The 22,432-nt window shown below is 37.6% G+C and overlaps 1 protein-coding gene across 1 annotated transcript; it reads left to right on the top strand.

The window, feature by feature from the left end:
• The first annotated feature begins 81 nt into the window (after positions 1 to 81).
• cavin1a (caveolae associated protein 1a) lies at positions 82 to 21,529 on the top strand. Its single transcript, XM_067381809.1, has 2 exons — positions 82 to 1,122; positions 19,083 to 21,529. The coding sequence occupies exons 1-2, from the start codon at positions 529 to 531 to the stop codon at positions 19,827 to 19,829; spliced, it is 1,341 nt and encodes a 446-aa protein (XP_067237910.1). The 5' UTR covers positions 82 to 528; the 3' UTR covers positions 19,830 to 21,529.
• Positions 21,530 to 22,432: the final 903 nt, after the last annotated feature.

Below are 22,432 nucleotides of genomic sequence, written 5' to 3' on the forward strand. Positions count from 1 at the left end.
TTGCCAGGCTCAAGGGAGGGTGGAGACTCCCCTTAAAGGGTCAGCATGGGTGTGACCTTACAGTAAGTGATCTTGGTAGGGGGCTGGACTGAAGAGGGAAAGGGAAGACCTGACGGGCGGGCTTCACAGGGAGCTGTGGTCACACACACCTTGGAGAGAGAGTCTTCTTCCACCGACTGGCTGACGTCCCAGAGTAGACTTGAGGGGAAAGAGGCAGGGAGGAAAAGTTTGAGGAAATAAAGCAAACCTAGAGAGTAGTACGTAGTGGTAGTAGGTAGTACAGGTGTAAGACTTGTCAAAAGACTGGTTCAAGTAGTCAAGGAAAGTTGCCGAAGGTTGTCGCCTGCAAGTTGGAGTCATTACGCTCTGATCGTTGGGTGTCTACTGTCATTCAAGTCTTTTTATAGTGCTTTATTTTTACCCTAGGACTGCATTCTTGCAGACCGGGCCACGTGTGTGCGTGCTTCTGCTCTCTGTCTGCAAGTAAGCCTGTGTGTGTATTCATCAGAGTGTACTTGAAACCAAGCCATGGCCGACACAGACTTCAAACTGGAGCGCGCCGTCTTTGCCGAAGTCTCTGATGATGACGACGAGGAGGTCGCCTTGGTGCCGTCTTCCACCAAACCTGCCATGACAACCAAGGTGTTCAAATCAAGACGAGGCGATGATGATGATGATGATGATGATGATGATGATGATGATGATGATGGCGACCCATCGAAGGAGGTGGACCTGGTGTTGGGGCCAGGACTCGATGGAGGTGGCAGTAGTGACCCTGGGAGGTCTGAGGCCCAGGCTACCGGCATGAAGGTCCTGGCACTCCTAGACAAAATCATAGGTGTGGTGGACCAGATCCAACACACTCAAACAGGTCTCGAGGCTAAGCAGGAGACCATGGAGAAGAACATGAGCAGCATCCAGACGGAGCTGGCTAAGCTGGCGAAGAGTCACGTTGGAACGGCTGGGACAGTCAACAAGCTCCTGGACAAAGTTCGGAAGGTGAACGTCAATGTGAAGAGTGTGCGCACGGACCTGGAGAAGCAAGCAGGACAGATAAAAAAACTAGAGAACAATGAACATGAGCTCCTCAAAAGGAAGAACTTCAAAGTGCTCATCTTCCAGGTGAGTAATGAGTGCATGACAGAGCGTACGATTGCAAAGTCTTTGATATCCAGACATGGCATTCCATCTCCTTTGTTGTCCTAACTAATAGCTACTAATTAGTCTTTTAGCACATAATTCCTTCCAAAATGACTTAAAGGAAACCTTTGAGCAACCTGGAGTAATTTACTTGCTCAACTGCATGAATCACTTCTTGCAGGGTTTGAACTTTAAGTATTTTTGTTACCATTCTCAACTCTAACCAAGGAACTACACCACCTTCTGATTTTGGAACTGGAACTAATTCTGGTTGGTTATGCATGCTTGATCTGTGGTCTTTTCCTTACCATTCTAGTATAGGTAATCCAGTTTTTTGTTTTGTTTTAGAACAGCTGTGGAAAACTGCAAGCTGTATGTGGCCAGATCGGATTTTTTTTTTTAATTTTCATTGTTTGACTGCAGTCATTTTTGCTAGCATTTGCACTTTGTTTTGTCATAGTAAAAAAAAACAAATGGCAGTGCCCAAGACCACCATATGTTCCTTAATCTATATCTTGACTTTAAATTGTTACCTTTGAGTTAGCTTTTTATAATACAACTAAACAGTGAAATTTGCTGTTTTAGCATGTTCATATTGTTTTACTAGGGTCTGCTGCATGAGCATGTATTTGCAATCCTCCTTCCCAGGTCTCTTTTGGAGTACACATGGATTCCTCTGCAGGGCTTGGCCTTGAATTCCCCACTCAGTATCATAAAGTGTCAGTTCACTCCTATGTGAACCTTCAAAGGTTCCTGACTCACCTCACAGCAACCTCTGAACAATAACAAATAACTGTTTTTATTTTAATATTTATTAAAATGTAATTTATTCCTGTGATGCAAAGCTGAATTTTCAGCATCATTACTCCAGTCCTCAGTAACATGATCCTTCAGAAATCATTCTAATATAATGATTTGCTGCTCAAGAAACATTTCTTTCATTTATTTGAAATATTTTTTTGTAACTGTAAAAGTTTTGATTAATTTAATGCAGCATTCATTTCTTCTTGAGTCTTACTGACCCCAAATTTTTGATGTTTATAATAATTAGTGTGTTTATTCACAAATATGATGCTTAAAATAGACAGCAATGCTTTCCAAATGATGCACTGGACTCTTTCACAGATGTCTTAGCAACGTACATGTGCCTTCTGGGAAATGAGGTAATTGTACACTGCCTGCACAAAGAGAAGGCCTATACTTTTTACTTAATGTGTCTCTCTCTCTCTGTGGTGTGTGAGATGGTTGGCTTTGGCAGATAGTTGGCAGGTGTTTGAGGGTATAGAATGAAGACATTAAGATGTCTTCTGCATAATTACTGTGTACCCGTCAATAGAATTATAATCCTCCTGTGATTTTAAAATGGATTAGTTGATTTCTGCAGATTCAAGTATGCTTTCAAATCTGGAGATTCAAGTATTATCATACATCCCAGTCACTATATGGTTTATTGGTCTGCTCACACTATTTATCATAACTGAACTTAATGTACTTCAATAGAATATGAAGGAGTTTTACATGAACATCTCTAAGTTTAGTTTAGTCAGGATGGGAATAGGAAGAACTGTTTCGCATCATGTTTTAGCTACTGATTCACTAAAGGAATTATACAAATCAGGTATCTGCACAATTTTCATTTTTTTTATTGGAAAGTTGTAAATAACAAAAATATAATTATGCATGTTTTTGTTTTTGCATTAGGGTTTTGTACATTTAATTTACAATGACAGGAGGTGTGTTTAAGCTGAAAAGAATGGCCATGTCATAATTTAAATTATGGAACTGCTATTTTGTGACATCTAGGCAAGGTTTCACAGACAGGGCTTAGATTAAAGGGTTAGTTCACCCAAAAATGAAAATTCTGTCATTAATTACTCACCCTCATGTCGTTCCACACCCGTAAGACCTTCATTAATCTCTGGAACGCAAATTAAGATATTTTAGTTGAAATCCGATGGCTCCGTGAGGCCTGCATAGGGAGCAATGACATTTCCTCTCTCAAGATCCATTAATGTACTAAAAACATATTTAAATCAGTTCATGTGAGTACAGTGGTTCATTATTAATATTATAAAGCGACGAGAATATTTTTGGTGCGCCAAAAAAACAAAATAACTTATTTAGTGATGGCCGATTTCAAAACACTGCTTCAGGAAGCATCAGAGCATAATGAATCAGTGTGTCGAATCAGCGTTTCAAATCAGCGGTTTGGAGCGCCAAAGTCACGTGATATCAGCAGTTTGACACACAATCCGAATCATGATTCGACATTATGATTGGACACACTGATTCATTATGCTCAGAATCTTCCTGAAGTATTCCTAAAAATATTCTTGTCGCTTTATAAATAAAAACGTTTGGATTTATGACTAGTGGACTAGTGCATTTCTATAATTTTATTATAGTTCAAATCATCCTGCGGGCCGGATTGGACACCTTTGTGGGCCGTATGTTTGACACCCCTGCTTTAAAGCCTGCCTTGTCTATGAAACCGGAGGATAGTGTTTGGTTAAACTAAATTGTGGAACTAAGGTTCTTGAAGTAATTAGTAAATAAGGTTAGCAAATGTTTATGTGCTGAAATATTTTGTGCAAATGTCCCAAAGCTGCAAACAGTATTTAGTTACCTTGAAAATAACACCAGACGCTTCATAGAGACACTTTCTTTAGTGTTTTACTAAAGTGCTGGATCAGTGTGTAGGGTGTAGCATGTTGCTGCTTTGTGGATCGCAGGTGTGAAGAGAGTCAAGTGAGCTTGTTGGAGTCGTATTAAGTGTGTTTAGAGCGTGCTGGATCGCAGTATGGACGAGGCTCACTCTGAGACCCCCACCCCCCTTGAAACTTTCCCTTACATTCTAATTATAGTGCAGAATGCGGTAATGTCTGCAAGGATACCATAATGACACTACCGTCAGTCGAGAGAGAAAGAGAATCTTTCAGTTTTAGAAGTTCCGCTGGACATTTGCAACTAGCTTTGTCAGAGATCCGACGAGAAGTCATTTGTTAATGTAGAAAAAATATATTCTAAGTAAAATAGATTTAAAAAACATTTAATATATTATGTTTTACAGCATTAAAGGTGCAGTATGTAATAATTATGTTCGCTAGAGGTCGCTAGAGGCCTATTCGAAACAAAGGCGTAGTTTGATAACGGCAAGTTTGAGCGCGGAATCTTGGAACATGTGGTCTCCATCTCAACGGACGGTGCAAAAGAATAGGGATAGGACTCTGGAAGAAATCATGTTCATGGATGCGATTATTAACATTAGTGTAGTATGACGCAGAGCAGGAGCGAGTGTTGTGGGAGCTGAACGAGGCCGCTGGAGCGATTGTGCAACACACGCCTCACGAGCAGAGGACTTTTATTAGCCTATGCCACAGTCGGCGGCGTTGCTTATGCTTTTCACAACCGACTCCTCACACATTCCGTTTTGAGCTTGTCCACTTTTGACCACTTCTAAAGGTAGTCGAAAATGCATTCGACTAGACAGTCATGTGGTTGAATGTGTTCAAATAGCCGCAAAAGTCTGCCTACTCAACGTCTACCAACCTAACGCATAGACATTATGGGAAGTGGGCTAGCCAGATGGGATTTAAACTTTGTCGGCTGAAGACCCAAGTTTGGTTTGAAGACAAAAAGAACGGACCAAGCACAATGTTCTCGAATCTCACCATTACTGATTTCTAACACACACTCATCGCATTCAGCATGGTCTTGTGACTGTCATGGCAGAAACGAAAGCTGCTGCTTTCCATGGTCAAAGATCACGTGATCCCAGATCAAAAGATCTGAGAAAAAATCATTTATCCGCCCATAGACCCTTCCCTCGAAGAAATCGGGACAGAAGTGGTTGAAAATGGACAAAAGAGATGGATTAAAATACCAAGTGTAAACGAGTATGTGTCTCCCTCACCCACCAAAACGCATCCTAATACCAGGTAAAACAGGCAATAGTCACGGGCAATCCACACACAATGGAAAAGAAACCATGACGACAGAAAGCGGAATCCTTTTTGTTTTCTTTATTTTACAAAAGCACAATGTTTTGTTTTTATTGTAGGCGTACACAAATAAAAATAGACCTACATCGAATGATGTCTTACTCTTATCTGTATAACCCATAAATTTAGCATTTTAAGTTGTTTGTGCTGTTATAATGAGATAAAATCATTTTGCTGTGTGTCGTGAAAGTCTCACTATTACTTAGTTCTGGCATGAATCTCTAGATGGCGCAGACTGATAGGTTCTTAACTCATTTGATAGCGGTCAAATCATTATCTTCCTTGCACAGCTGATTGGTTGCTGTTGCATGAGCTGTGGCTCAACATTCAGACAAATACTGGTAGTGTTGCAGTGTGCAGCCACTTTAAGTTACCTCCACCTTCCCCAGCTCCACCTGTATAGATCTGCTACGGAGGTTCATTCATGTATGTTTCATGTGCTGCAGCAGCATGTAATAAATATAATTTTGTTTAATGACTCTTTGAAATCCACAGAAGTCATTTTGTGCCCGTAAATATGTTATTATGCCTTTCAGTCAGTGATCTGACCTTATTGCATTTAAACAGAAGCGTCTCATGTTAATGTAACATGCCGGATGAGGTTCAGTGTGTTCCAGCACTTTGCTGTTGTTTACTCTACACCAGCGTTACTGCATTTAGCCTCACTAACGAGTCATTTCCTTCCAGCGCTGCTCTGAGAGGCTGGAGGGGGAAAACATTGGTGATGTAAATGGTCTTTAATGTTTTTAATGCAGATGGAACTGAAAGATGGAAGATGACAAGAGTGAATGAGGTCATTTATTGGTATATTTGCAAAGTGTTCTGTTGGCTTGTGCACCTATTTCCCTATTTCCATTTCTCCAGGCAGATGATAATGAGGATCATTATGGTCTGTTAGGGATAATCAGAGATTTACCAGAGGGATCGCATACATAGAACACTTTCTGTGTTTCTTTCCAAACTCAGAAATATACATTAGCTGAAAAACATATGCACTGCAGATGTATTCATTTGTATATAGAGTAAATGTAAATATGCAAATATTGTAATTGAATGCAGGCATGCATGATTAGATATGAATATTTGTTTACCAGTAGGCAAATGTGCCCTTGTAAACAGTGGGGTCCAAATGTCTGAAACCACATGTGAAACTGAAAATGCGTGTGTTGTATTTTCCTAAATGAATATCAACAATTAAAATTTTATTATCAGTATAACAACTGACATTGAATTTGTAAATCCAATAGAATTTAGTATGCACTGAAACTGCATGAACTCCACAAGTGTTAAACCTGATGATCATTAATGTAACATTTATTTAATTTTTAATTTATGTATCAATATTTACACTTATTTAATTTATATTATTAATATCATGGATTTTATAAATATATTATTAGTTTTACTACAATTACATTATTTCTAGGGTTAAAAATGATTTTCACTGTGATAACAGACTTTTAAATGCACATTTCACACATTTCAAATTAATACTTAAAATTAATAATTGAGGAAATGTTGGTTTCTTACTGTCGCTAGATTGACCAATGCTGCATAGTAAAATGCAACGGCTATTTTCAAATTGGTTTGAATAATGTGTTGTGCGTAACTTACGCTGTTATTTTCATTAACATGCAGTGACAATGGCGGATGTACAAAGTTCAATATTATGTTTTTTTTTTTATATAAAATTAATACTTTGGATACATTGAATTAATCAAACATGGCAGTAAAGATTTAATATAATCTTACTAAATGTTTCTGGTTCATATAAATGCTGTTGTTTTGAGCCATCAAAGAGTCATGAAAACAATTATTGCAGTTTCCACAAAGATATTAAGCAGCACAACTGTTTTCAATATTGATAATGATAAGAAATGTTTTTAGAATGATTTCTGAAGGATCATGTGACACTGAAGACTGGAATAATGATGTAATTTCACAACATTACTGTTTTGACTATATTTTTTTTATAAAAAAATGCAGCCTTTGGTAAAACTTTCAAAAACATTAAAAATCCAAGATGTCTTCAAACCAATACGCCCATATAGGTAATTTGTCACTTCCCTGAAATATGACCCATAGAAGCGTTTACTAAAGTTGCGCCCCTATCGACAACAGGACACTTTCATTTTAATGCATTATATCCATTTATCTGCATCATATTTCAGGTTTCGTGTAGCTCAATTGGTAGATCATTACAATATACAACAATATGCAATCATGCGATCGTGGGTTCAATCCCAGGAAACTCATAAAGTGTATATGCACTATAAATCACTGAGGGTAGGTTAAGGGTTGGGGTAGGTGTAGTCGTTAATAAAAAAAAAAAAAAAAGAAGAGTTTTGCTAAATGGACATAGGACAAATGGTGGGTAAGTGACCGTGTAAAAAGTCCACACATTACATTTAAATGAACACGCATTTCGATTGGTAACAACGGTCATACATCATTTCATGGCGACAGATCTAACCCTACATTGTCATTATTTTTACGCCAGATAGAGGGCGCATGACTTTAATCAAAGACTATAGAATAACACAAGACGTGTCACTCGTATTGTTTTGAATGGGAGAAAGTGTAACGCACAATATGGCGGAATAAGTCCCGCCTTCAAAATAAGAGCCAATCGCAGACTGGTAAAGTCATCACGTCACTGCAGCGGCCGTTAGAATCACCGGTTTCAATAGAAACACTCAGAAATGAGGCACAAGAGATTCGCATTTAGGTCTGTGCATGCGCATTAGCTTGATCCAGCCTGAAAAATATATATATATATATATAATTTTTTTTTTGTCATGATTCGAGCGTTTGGGAAAAAAAAAATTATGAGACAGTTGTTGTCAGATTTCATTGGTGATTTCAAATATGAAATTTAATCGAAAGCTTGGCAAACAGCTTTAGAGAATTTGATGTTTCCCCATTCAAAGAGATAGGAGCTGCATGGATGCCCAGGATGCCCGAGAGGCGTTTCAAAGATGGCCGCGAGTGAAATGACTTGTCTTAAAGGGACTTTGCTTTAATACGTGAATATAAGTCGTAATAAGGTGCTTGAAAAAACAACCTTTAGGGTCGTTTTTTGGAGGATAGTCTACTGACCCCAAACTTTTGAACAGTGTGTGTGTGTGTGTTTAATTGCTCATGAAGTCTCAGTTTCAGTCTTCTCTGATGGAATGTCCACTCAAGCTGCAGGTTACACTACTGGCATTTATCAGATATCTAATCACAGACCCCCGAGGTCTACATAAATTACCCCTGTAAAATTGGACTCCTGTAGGTGACAGGCCAGTGTGTGTGTGTGTGTGTGGTTCAGGTATACCAGACTTTATGGGGACAAAATGTCCACACAAAGATGACAATATCCGAATCCTTGTAATTGTGGGGTCATTTTTGGTCCCTCAAGTCAAATTTATTTATATAGCGCTTTTACAATTGGTAATTGTTTCAAAGCAGCTTTACATATTAGAAGCACAGAAAAAAGGGAAGTGGTTAAAAATAAACTGTACAAACAAGCGTGGTAATATGTAACATATACAAGATGGTGCTACATTAAGCCAATGTCGGCTGACTTCCAGGGGTGGAAAAAACCCCCTAGGAGAAAAACCCAGCGTGCTAGCACTGGGAAAAAAGTCCTAGGAGGGAAAAAACCCCTTGGAAGATATTTATAATATATGTAAATGTATATGGAGATCAAAATCTGAATTATACATTTTTATTATAGAGATTAAAAATAGATTATATATAAATATATGTAAGCGGATACGGGGATTAAAAATCTGAATTATAGATGCAGCCAGAATTGGATCTTTAGGCCCATTGTCTCCTGGGCTACGTTGTAGTCAGGTCCAGACACAGGTTCTCCATCTGATCTGGATACGATCATTGAAAAATGTTAATGTATTGATAATGTGTTATGTGTATGCAAGAGCAAAGAGATGTGTTTTTAGTCTAGATTTAAACTGACAGAGTGTGTCTGCTTCCCGAACAATGCTAGGAAGATTGTTCCAGAGTTTAGGTGCTAAATAGGAAAAGGATCTGCCGCCTTCAGTTGATTTTGATATTCTGGGTATTATCAACTGGCCTAAATTCTGAGATCGCAATAAACGTGAAGGACTATAATGCATTAAGAGCTCACTTAGGTACTGGGGAGCTAAACCATTTAGAGCTTTATAAGTAAGTAGCAAGATTTTAAAATCTATACGATGTTTAATAGGGAGCCAATGTAATGTTGACAGAACTGGGCTAATATGGTCATACTTTCTGGTTCTAGTAAGAACTCTAGCTGCCGCATTTTGAACCAACTGTAGTTTGTTTAAAAGCCGAGCAGAACAACCACCCAGTAGAGCGTTACAATAATCTAGTCTTGAGGTCATGAATGCATGAACCAACTGTTCCGCATTTGTCATTGAGAGCATATGTCGTAATTTAGATATATTTTTTAGATGGAAGAAGGCGGTTTTACAGATACTAGAAACATGACTTTCAAATGAAAGATTGGTATCAAAGAGCACACCCAGGTTTCTAACTGAGGTCGAAGGTTTAATGGAGCACCCGTCAAGTGTTAGAGAGTATTCAAGGTTTTTTCGTGAGGAAGTTTTTGGTCCAAAGATTAGGATATCAGTTTTTTCTGAATTTAATAATAAGAAATTTCTTGTCATCCAGTTTTTAATGTCAGCTATGCATTCTGTTAGTTTTGTGAATTTGTAGCTTTCGTCAGGGCGCAAGGAAATATAGAGCTGAGTATCGTCAGCGTAGCAGTGAAAACTAACACCATGCTTCCTAATTATCTCTCCTAAGGGCAGCATGTACAGAGTGAAAAGCAACGGTCCTAATACTGAGCCTTGTAGTACCCCATATTTAACCTGTGATCGATACGACATCTCTTCATTAACTACCACAGACTGATAACGGTCAGATAAGTATGATTTGAACCATGCCAAAGCAATTCCACTAATGCCAATATAGTTTTCAAGTCTTTTTAAAAGAATGTTATGATCGATAGTGTCAAAAGCAGCACTGAGATCTAATAACACTAATAGAGAAATACAGCCACGATCGGATGATAGGAGTAGATCGTTTGTAACTCTAACGAGAGCAGTCTCAGTACTATGGTATGGTCTAAATCCTGACTGGAAATCCTCACAGATTCCATTTCTTTCTAAAAAGGAGCACAGTTGTGTTGAAATTGCCTTTTCTAGTATCTTTGACAGAAAAGGTAGATTCGAGATTGGCCTGTAATTTACTAAATCTCTCGGATCTAGTTGAGGTTTTTTAATAAGAGGTTTGATAATAGCCTGCTTAAAGGTTTTTGGCACGTGTCCTAGTGTTAAAGATGAATTAATTATATCAAGAAGTGGACCTACGACCTCTGGAAGCATTTCTTTCAGTAGTTTAGTCGGCATTGGGTCTAACATACATGTCGTTGATTTTGATGATTTGATACGTTTAGATAATTCTTCCTCTCCTATAGCGGCGAATGATTCTAGTTTTACCTCAGGGACACTACAGTGCACTGTCTGAAGCGAAACTGTAGACGGTTGCATGTTTATAATTTTCTCTCTAATATTATCAATCTTGCAAGTAAAGAAGTTCATAAAGTCATTACTGCTGTGCTCTATGGAAACGTCAGCAGTTGAATCTCTGTTTCTAGTTAATTTAGCCACTGTGTCAAATAAATACCTAGGATTATGTTTGTTTTCTATTAAGAGATTTGAAAAATAAGTAGATCTAGCATTTAGCATCTAGGTCCCTGTGAGGAAAACATCTGTACAGTTTTTTTTTTCACACATTAATATTTCCTGTGGTATAAAATTGACAAAAAAGTGGGCATTTTAATTGATTTATTCAAAATTTACATTATTCTAAGAAATTTTGGAAGTCAGTACCAGAATATTTGAAATTACAGACAACTCCATGAAGTTGTTTTTAGTTTATTGGGTGAAAATACGTCCACTGACCTCTTGGTCATCTCAGTAGCAGTAGCTCATGTTAAGCCATTTTCATTGCATTAAAATGTTATTTCCTGTTGCAGCTGTGCACCTGTGGTGAACATGCATGTCAAAACGTACTATTTTTGGGACACACATCATCTGAATGCCATTAGCTTCCTTGTGCACACAGACAGGGATATTGTAACAGTGTGTTATTTCTTAAGCTCATTTCCACACCATTACATTTTCTTTTTTTTTTTTTTTAAATTTAGCCTAATCTTAATTTAGACATACTAATACGTCATAATTATGACATAAAAAATTCAAAATGATGACTTTCCATATGTCATAATTTAGAATTTGTATGTAATAGTTATGATTTTTAAGCCAGAATTTAGCTTTTTATGTCATAATAATTGATTTACAAAAGCATGATTTTATATGGTAGGCTTGCATGCATTTCTATTGTAGTCTGGTAAGAAAATGCTAAGTGCTAAGAGGTGTTGTTGGAGGTGTTGGTTGGGTAGTGGTTTGCTAGGCAGAAGATGATCAGGTGTGGCTGTGACTTATAGGGGTTTGCTGGTCTCTGCTCTATTTTTGTGCTGAATTCAGGGTATCATATGTACCCAGACAGCAGTGTGTGTTCAGTGTGAGCGCGTGTGTGTAGGCAGACTGCGTATTGCGTGTTAGTCCAGGCCAGAATGTGATGTTTGATGAATGGGCTGAGGATAAATGAGGCATGAGTTTCCACCCGTGTGTGTGTGTGTGTGTGTGTGTGTGTGTGTGTGTGTGTGTGTGTGTGTGTGTGTGTGTGTGTGTGTGTGTGTGTGTGTGTGTGTGTGTGTGTGCGTGTGTGTGCGTGTGTGTGTGTGCGTGTGTGTGTGTTTGTGTTTGTTAAGTGTCAGAAGAGGTGGAAACTGGTCACTTTTATTTTTTTAACATGTTAGATAATATGTCAAATATGACATAAGGGAAATGACACATGCATGTGTGTCACATCGATAGTGTATTACAGGTGTTTTCTCCCAGGTTCTGGAATTACTACATACTTCCATATCACTTGCATGGGCCAGGCTGCAGATGAGTATTGAGCAACACTTGATACGGTTGCACCAGAGCCACAGCAATGCAAATCTAAAATCTGAAGATAAGTTTCACCTTCAGTTATAATAAATCTGGATTAGGAATCATTCTACCCCAATTATAATGAATGGTGTCCATTTCAGTTCAACTTCTCTCACTCCCTAAGATACAGTTCAATTTCAACTCTTGCATAAACAAAAGCATGTTTGGCTTGTTAAGAGCATCATGGTGGCAGTGTAAATGTTTTTTTTGGAGCAGTGTAAAAGTCTTCACTGTCACTGTTGATCATATTTAATGTGTGTGTGGGCATATATGTATTATGATATGTACAAACAGGCTGGTAAAGGAAGTTATTGGGTGAAAAGCCTTTACCCCTTTGGCATTATGAAGCTGTCAGATGCAGAAGCATGCAAACAGCGTCTGGCTCCTGTTTCAATCGCAGTAGTTTAATTTAGCCTTGAGCCAATGAGAGACAGAACCCACAGTGTGTTGCAGTGCCTGATGGATTCATTTGATGCTGTCTTGGCCCCTAAAGTGCAGGTGGTGTCCTGACTGACATAACGCAGATCTTGTCTCTTATGCAAGAGAGAGATTGTGTTTTTTTAATGCCTGTCATGATGAAACCCATACTAAACTCATGATTAAAGTTGTTTCACGCTCTCAGTAGGAGTTCTCCTGTACAGCTGCTGTTCTGAATCCAACAGAACTCAACAGCTGCTCAGTGTCTCAACCTTAACATGCCTTTCAACATCACACACACACACACACACACAGCTGTCACAACCCATCATCGGCTGATTTTGTTTTGCTGGATATGTCATGCAAACTACTGCACCAACTGTTTTTGCTGTTGTCTTGGTAACGGTTGTCATGGTGCATTGGTCCACAGATAGCTGGTAATCTGTGTAATTGTTTGCCTCTTTTAGGGGGTTAGGATAGGGATCCTTCTATATATACAGAGTGGGCTGACGGTCTTTTTAGCACAGAGCTTTTGAGCAGGAGTTTCAGGGTATTATACAGCAGCAGACACACTGGCAGCAGTCTTAATGTGCTGTTTATGGTTGCTTTATTTGTACTGCACATAATTGCAACGTTGGGCCAATTGTCCAATGTTTAATCTGGATCAGAATGATCTGGATTTGGAAATCCTATGTTTTTCGATCCAGGATCAGGTAATCCATCTTACTTTTGTGCCGTTGTGCCATTTCAATGCATTCTCTCAGAAAAGCTTTACATAGTGTTCACCTGAGAAACTTTGCATTCGCTCACAAATAACTTTTGACTGGTTCATCTCTTTTGAATTAAATATTATATTTTTGTTTGTACTATTTTTTGATATTTGATATTTACAGCTGTTTTACAGCTGTTTGGGGATTATTTAATGGTGACAATATATATATATATATTTGTGTGTGTGTGTAATAATTTAAATAATAATTAATCAAAACAAAATAAAAATATGTGTGTATATGTTACATGATAAAAATGTTGTATTTTTTTCGACCAGTTTTAAAGTTTTATTAAATTTTTGCTCCTGAAATCCACCCTTTTTCTGGGATCAGTATAATCTTTTTTTTTTTTTTTTTTTTTTTTTGGATCAAAGCTATCCCAATCTTACTAAAAACATTTGAACAACACAAACTGATTGTTTGATCCAGATCAAAACTAAGATTGGATTTTGTGATCTAATCTGATTTTAGAATCCTTTTTTTCCTCCTTTTGAACAACCCATTTTCAAGATTTGATCCAATCTGATAGCCGAAATTTGATCAGATTACTTATGAAAATCTGGCCCTGGGTCCAAAATGATCTTTTTGGTTGCTAATGGTGAATGAATTGAGGAAATGGCCACAAATATCTCTTACCAGCCATGAAACCGCATTTTGCATTATCTATTTAACCTTTATTGGAGTGTCTATTTACACTATAAGTGCAAATAGCGTCCCTTGTTGGTAAATGCTATTTACACTAGCTTCACCCACCAATGTCTGGTTGGGCCACTTTTTAACGTCTTCGAATCCACCTTTTGCCAAGCTCACTGTTCTCCATTTTCCCATCACATATCGCATCATAAAATGCTTTTTTTTTTATTTTTATTATTATTAAAAAACATTAAAAAATGTTCTAAAAGTTAGAAATTAATTGCGAACAAGTGTTTATTTGGTAGGATTAGGGGAAGGTATTTAGGGAGGGTATTTATTCTCCCAATAAGGGAGAATCATTTACACTCTATGATATTATTGCATCTTGTTGATGTACAAAAATACTGAGGTGCAAATAGTATCTGCCAATATAATGTATAGGTAGCATCTAATTACTATTTACTCTTATTGCAAAGAACTGATACTTTTACATGGTGTACATACAATGTATCGCTATTTTCACCTAGTGCAGCATATCGCTAAGAAAATGCTGCTATTTGCACTTAGTGTAAATAGCATCTATGGCTAAGAAACTATGCTATTTTCATTTAGTGTAAATAGCATCTATCACTATTTGCAAATAGTCGCTGCCTTATTATTTATTATTGTCCTTATGGCCTTGCATTGTAGTGGAAAATAGTGCAGTTACTCCCGTTTTTATATCCGAGAAATAAATATGATTTTGCTGCTCACATGTTGTTTTAGTTGCTTAATGAAAAAGGTACTCCACATGTGTAGTTCTGGAAAGTTACTCCCACTAAGGAAAAGGTTACATATAAACCACATATTAAGTTAACAGCCAATTGGCAAACATTTTATTTACACACCAAAGCCAAATTTAACTTTTATTTGGCGCTTGGTAAGTGTTCATTTTAGCTTTATACCCACAGACTCCACTCTAGGCATCTGACTTGCTAAAATGTATATATTTAAAATATATATTTAAAATAATTAAAAATTGTTATTTTTTACAAGAATCTGTCTAAAAGTGTAATTTACTGTGCACATTAGTGTCGTTTTGGACCCTTTTAGCAGTAGCATTTGACTTGTGGCTTTGGTATATATTTCAGTAATATGCGGTATGCACTTTCATATTTCTTTTTGATCATGTTATGATTTCAGTTATTTTGACAATGGTTTGCTGAATTTAAAGGTGCCTGCCTAGCCAAGAGAGATTATGTAGATGCTGCATTTGGCTCTGCCATCTTGGAATGGTAGATACGTTTGAAAAGAAATCGACTGAGAAGATGACTGTGTGCTGAATGTAAATCTTTGTACATGAAACAGTTCATCAGATAATCTAATCTAAGCAATGTCAGTATTGTTTTTGTTGAGAACTTCGTTGGCAGCCCTGCAATTGTCAGTAAGGGGCCATTTACACAACACTATTTTTCAACAAAAAACAGTTTTGGCTGTTCATTTGCACCACAACGGCATTTTGGGGGCCTGAAAATGCAATCTTTTAAAAATGGGTTTCAAAGTGCAAGTTTTTAAAAACAATAGGCCAACCATTATTGTTTCATTGTAAACAATAAAAATGCAAGTTTATGAAAACGGCGACATCATGCACATGCATGATGATATGTGTTCAGTCTATTGGTGTGTAGTGTTTCTTTACAAAGTGACATCGCCAACTACTGGCCTGGCAGCAGAATACAGCATTTGTAGCCAATATTGTGATCCATGTGAATGGGCATCATTTTGACAACATGGCTCATGTAAATTTACTTTACAATTTACTTTAATGTTTATGAGTGGATCTTGACTATTCTAATACGGTGCAGACGTATGACAGTAATGAGGAACATCTTCTAATGTCCCGTCTTAATAATAAGATCTGTGATTCAAAAATATGATGTAATAATCTATGTGGTATTCCTTTAAAAACCTGAATCTGAATTGCTTGCCAAAACACATTACTGGAACTTGCTGAGGTCCAGCAAATTTTTATGGGAAAAAAATCTTTCCAGTAATGTGATTTCCTACCTAGTGTTTCCATATATTCTCACTTGTTCTCTGTGTGTTTGCACTGAGCTCTCTCTGTTGGCTTTGGCTGTTTGGATTGAGTGTTTGCGGTGTTCAGGCATTGTGTAACACCTCAGACATCTCTGGTCCTCTATATACTGGCTTGTGCTGTAGGTTTAGGCTGTTTATTGAACCGGGGTTCACATAAGGACAAACTTTTTGGATAGAAAAAAGAAAAAGAAAAAACAGAAATGGTTTGTTTTGACATTGCAAATGACCGTAAGACAAACAGTAGCTGCTAAACTCAGATGAAGGCGTCACCAAAGTCAGCCAAGGCATAAAGTAAAGCTCTCATCTAAGATTGTGCAGTTCCTCTGGGATGTTTATTAGGTGTCTCTCACACAGCACAATATCTGCAGATCTTCAGTCCAGCTCTTGTCTCTGAGCTGCTTGCGAGCCAGTCAGTGGATACGTTTGCTATGGTGACAGCATCAGTATTAACTTGTTAGGACACAGGAGGGAATAGTGATGGTTAAGGAGAGTATGAATGAGCACTGTTCAGGGAATGAGGCAGATGGAATGAAAAGAGAAGAAAGGTCGGACTAAAATAAGCACACACACATCTTCAGCCTTCACAACCAGATAAGGAAACAAGGACTTCTACTAGCACTCTGAATTCAGTCCAGACTAAAAAAGTCTAGCAATTTTGTTTATTTTATAAACCGCATAGTGCAAAAAGCCTGTGAATTAAAAGCACAAGCAGACATTTCAGCACGTTGCTTTCTTCAGTCCTTTTCTTTGCAGATTAACAATTAGGGATAATCAGCTGGAATTAAATAGCAAGAGTAGAACTCATGGCAGTACACATGTATTGCAAAGAATATTACAGATATACAACTACAGCAAATAAAGAATGCAAACTATACAAACATTACAAAGAACCCCATTAATAAAAATACAAATGGAATGTTCTAATTCTACATACAAGTATAATGATAAAACAACAACAACAACAAAAAGCAGGAAAGTTCCAATTCTTTATTTATTTCAGGTCAATTCTGCTTTTGACCACCAGAGGGTGTGTTGTACTTTTAAATACTGCCATTATGTGTGTGTGTGTGTTTGCATATTTTTAGGGGTAGAACACATTCAGTTCACTGTGTTGTGCAATGCTAACGCCAAATGTTTGTTTACCAACATTCTTTAAAATATCTTCTTTTGTGTTCAACAGAAGAAAGAAACTCATACAGGATTGGAACAACTTGAGGCTGAATATGTGAATATGTATGGATGTACTCTCCCTTTAAAGGGTTAGTTCACCCAAAATGAAAATAATGTCATTAATTACTCACCCTCATGTCGTTCCAGACCTTTAAGACTTTCATTCATCTTCGGAACACAAATTAAGATATTTTTGATGAAATCCGATGACTCAGTGAGGCCATTATTAAGAGCAAAGACACCGAACCTCTCAAGATCTAGAAAAGATACTAAAAACATATTTTTAAAAAATCATGTGACTACAGTGGTTCTACCTATTATAAAGTGATGAGAATACTTTTTGTGTGGCAAAAAAAAAACAAAACAAAACAAAAAAACTTTTCAACAATATCTCATGATGGCCGATTTCAAAACACTGCTTCTGAGCTTTACGAATCTATTGTTTCGGATCAGTGATTCGGATCTCCTATCAAATGGCTGAAATCACGTGACTTTGGCGCTCCGAACAACTGATTTGATTCATAAAGCTCTGAAGCAGTGTTTTGAAGGTCTTACAGGTGTAGAAAGACATGAGGGTGAGTAATTAATGAACTAACCCTTTAAACTCATGTAGGCCTAATAGTAGTTAAACAGCATTGGTTCACCTGAAGCAAAGTCTTCTGATAGACTGAAAAAATGAAAAGTACTGATTCGGTCTCAAAATATTTAAAAACATGTTGTTTTGTTTCAAATAGAACTATGTATGAATTATGTTTATATTATTATTTTAGACATTGTTCAAAATATATATGTATAGGCCTATATATATATATATATATATATATATATATATATATATATATATATATATATATATATATATATATATAAAATATGAAACTAAATTGAAACCAAACAAACTTTGTAATATGTTTGCTTTAAAAAAAAAATTCTTAGTTTACATGTAAACCACCACATTTACAGTGCCCTCTAGAGGGAGTGCTGCACTCGTCGTCTATGGATTCAGTATCATTTCAGTTATGGCCCAGTGTTAAAATTAATCTCATTGACATTTTCTCATCCTTGTTGCATAGAAATCAGTTCATTATTTTACTATAAAGCTCCTCCACCCGTGTAATCATGATGATTATCTATCCCAGCGCTTAAACCAGTCATAGCATGTCCTGAATTCCAAATGTCAGTCTGTCTGCATGAGGCAAACAAGGACTGAATGACTCAATGTGAACATTTTAAGGACAGGCTTAGGGGTAACAAAGTAGAGTGATTATAAGTCTTGAGACGAATGAAGTCCAACTGGTTATGAAGCCAGAATACAATTATTAAGCTGTTGATTAGTTTCTCACAAGGAATTCAGTGTTCAAAGTTAAGTCAGAGTATAGGGATTATGTGCAGTCCAGCCACTTTATTGCAAAATATACCTCAGCAGGATACATGGATATAAAATACTGATTTGGGTTAAAATTGTTTCATAAAATAATACAAACCCAAATCACAGGCATACAAGGTAATAAAGGCCTAAAACTTTCGCTATGAATAAATAGTCCAAAGCAGTCGATTTTTTGCCATTGTTTAAAATGGTCACAAAACCCCTGAGTATTATGGAAAGGAGCAAAGTCTGCTGAGTACACTGTAATGAAACAGAAACATTTGCACATACTTACTTTTACACATCAGTACTTTTAGTAATACTGAAAGTGAAAATGAACAGTTCTCTGGTTCCCTTATAAAATGGTGATATTTATGAAACTTTAATACCAACTGCTTAGATTCAGATCTAGAAGTTATCTTAGTTCCTTAATTTTTCTCACCTGTTCCCTCAGGACAAAGTGAAACCTGTGAAGGTCTCTAAGAAGCCAGTGGCTGCAGGAGAAGAAGGAGAGCAGGTGCTGAGTGAAGGAGGCGAGGAAGAACACGGCTCTGAAGAGGAAGTGGAGGTTGAGGAGATCATTGAGGAATCTCGTGCTGAGCGCATCAAGCGCAGCGGCCTCCAGAAGGTGGACGAGCTGAAGAAAGCCTTCAGCAAGGAGCAGATGGAGAAGACCAGACAGAAAACCAAGGAGAACCTGGAAAAAACCCGACAGAGAACGAAAGAGAACCTGGAGAAGACACGTCTGAGAACCCGAGAGAACCTTGAGAAGACCAAGAAGAGCCTGAGCAAGAAGATGGATAAGCTGGGAACAAAGATGACCCCTAACACCCAGCGCCGCGAAAAGATCCGTAGCTCCAGAGAGAAGATGAAAAAGTCACTCACACCCGACCACACTGTCTACGCCCGCTCCAAATCGACCACCTACCGTGTACCGCCCTTCACCTTCCACGTCAAGAAGGTCCGTGGGGGTGAGATTGAACCCACACCAGAGCCAGAGGAAGAGGAGGAGCAGGTGGAGCAGGATGAGGAGCTCCAGGAAGGGCTTGCGATACAGGAAGGAGGCCTAGTGTCAAAGGTGGAGGAAGGTGAACTGGTCAGTATTGACAGCCAAGAGATGGAGGCCTTGCTAGAGGCAGCTGATCACTCACGGCTGGCGTTCCAGGAGACGGTGAGGCCAAGGGAGAAGGCTGGCCAGTAAGTTCAGTATGTTAAGTCCTGGAAAAAGCTCAACACGGAGAAAAAAGAAAGTGTGGAGTTATGGAGATAAATCAGGATGTAGGGAACTGAGATGTGCTTGATGGCAGATTAAAGAGCAAATGAATGTGGAGTCGCCTGGACCTATGGCTGAACATTTGGTTTGCTTTATTTCTTGTTATCTACTCAACCCAAAGGTTGCTTTTTTATTATTATTATTGTTTCCTTCAATTGTCAGTTTTTAAAATTGACTAATGGTCACTTTTTATTGTGTGAAGATACTAAAAAAGATAAAAGAATTTTTAATTTGATTACTAAGACTTAATGTACATTTAAAATCGATGTTAAAACAAATGAATGTTATAGTATTGGAAGTGAGGAGGTTTGTGCTCCGGAAGAATATTTTCATAAACACTCTCATGGCATTTAGATCCTATTTGAAGACATATGTTGTTAACTTATTAATTTGTTATCAAGGCTACCCGGTTGCAGCCAATACTATATGTTTATATTGAAGTGCCCATATTAAATGAACACCCTGTGTTCTTTGCACTATCATGTGATGTGATGGCTGCTGATTTCAACAGTATAATTTAATAGCAAGCCCTATGCGTCTTGCTGAATGTCTGGCCTTTGATTTAATGCCATGAATGAACTGTTGGAAGCAGTGGAAAGTGAAATCTTTGAGGTGCTAGAGAGTATGTTGTTAGATGGAAATATTGTTTTGAGGGGAAGTGAATGATAAAATAATGTCTAATTATTTTGAAAATATAAAAAAACAAAATAATTTAAAAAAAGGAAAGAAAAGAAAGTAGCCTACTGCAAATACCTACTGTCTTTTGAAATGGAAGATTTTAACAATGGTGAGATTTTTTTGTGGTCTAGTCACTGACGTGAATGTGATCCAAATGTTTCAAACGCTTCACTCTCTGATTCAGACTTGATGTAAAAGACACTGTTTTGACGTCTAGCGATGGCATAATTTAACCTTTGATCTTTAATCTAAATAAGTAAATATCAATAGAAGCTCTTAGAAACCTGTAAAATATCAGTCTCCGAAAAGTTTGCTTCTCATAACTCATCTTTATTCATTCTGAGGTGAATTCATTTGACTGTGTTTACCCTATTTGTACATATACACTTTAAAATGCGCAAAGCAAGACTTGTCTTTCATATACAGGTGCACACATAAATACAGTATTAGATAAACAGGGGCTTATTCTGTGGAAAAGGTTATTGATAGGGGTAGACTACTGATATGATCTATTTAAGTCACTGTGTAATTCAGCTCACTGAAATATATCAGATTTCTATCCTGTTTGAACATTCAGCTCAGTCACTGATCTTTCATTGTACTTTAAGAATTCATGTCAGATAATCAACCTACGTTATCGCATAAGTAGTCTAATTTTTTACAACCAATACACTGAAAGCACGCATTTTGTATCATGCTATTTATGATCTTACGTTATGATAATACAGTGTTCATGGCACACATGGGCAATAGTTTTAGGTGTGATGGTCTGAATGAAGCTACTTATTGGCTCTACTGTTGTCCTCGTGAGATTTGTGGCTGTATAAATGGATTGGGTGTAGGCTGCTTTTAATAAACAAATAAAAGTGTCCATCTGTGTGCTGTGAGACCTGAGGCTTGATTATTGGTGAATAAACCTACTACAATGTAAACAAACTGTCTTTCTTTTTCTTTTCTTTTTTAAAGATACTTTCTCTCCTTTACATTCTCTGTATCCACCAAGCTATTTACAGTTATCAGAGAGAGAGTGCAGAAGCTGCACATTGTAGATCAGTGGCGCCTGTGTTATTGCTCTGGTGAGCGGTGATGAAAAGCTGCATTGTGGTGAGGCAGACACAGGCCACTGACTGATAGTACAATATAGTCACTGCACACACAGCAATATCAAGCTGTACCAGCAAGGAATCTACAGTGCCATTAGGACATTGCCTTTCAAATACAGTGTTAGTGCTTCGAAAAAGACATGAAAATATGTATGCGCAAATATAGCAGAAGCCAAACTAAAGGACTATTCACACTGCACCGACAATCACTCAGAGACCAACGCAAACAGTCACCAGATTATAGCACGTCACTTCTCAGACATTCAGAATGTTCAATTGGTGAAGACAAGCTCCGACAGATGGCAACAGAGGGGCAACACACTGATCCAACAAAACCCGACAAAGTGTCTGACGTTGTCTGTTGGTGCGGTGTGAATTGGCCTTAAAAGAGAGAGTAATGTGCATATTAATGTATGCAGGTCAAATTTTCCTGACCTTTCAAGATACATGTATCTTGTATTCTAATGTAAATCAATCTTTATAACAGTGTAGCAGACTACTTACATAAATTGCATATAAATATCAGCTGTCACTCTATGTCTCCTGATAGTATGTCTTAGTAAGATGATTTTTAAATGCTTAGTTTTATGATCAAATCTCCGTAGTTTTAATGGTGGGGCAAAACATACACTGATGAGACATGGCATTATGACCATCTTCCTAATATTTTGTTGGTTCCACTTTTGCTGTCAAAACAGCCCTGACCCGTTGAGGCTTAGACTCCTCTAGACCCCTGAAGGTGCTGTGGTA

This window comes from Chanodichthys erythropterus, chromosome 3, assembly GCF_024489055.1.
Source record: "Chanodichthys erythropterus isolate Z2021 chromosome 3, ASM2448905v1, whole genome shotgun sequence".
NCBI classification, from domain to species: Eukaryota; Metazoa; Chordata; class Actinopteri; order Cypriniformes; family Xenocyprididae; genus Chanodichthys; species Chanodichthys erythropterus.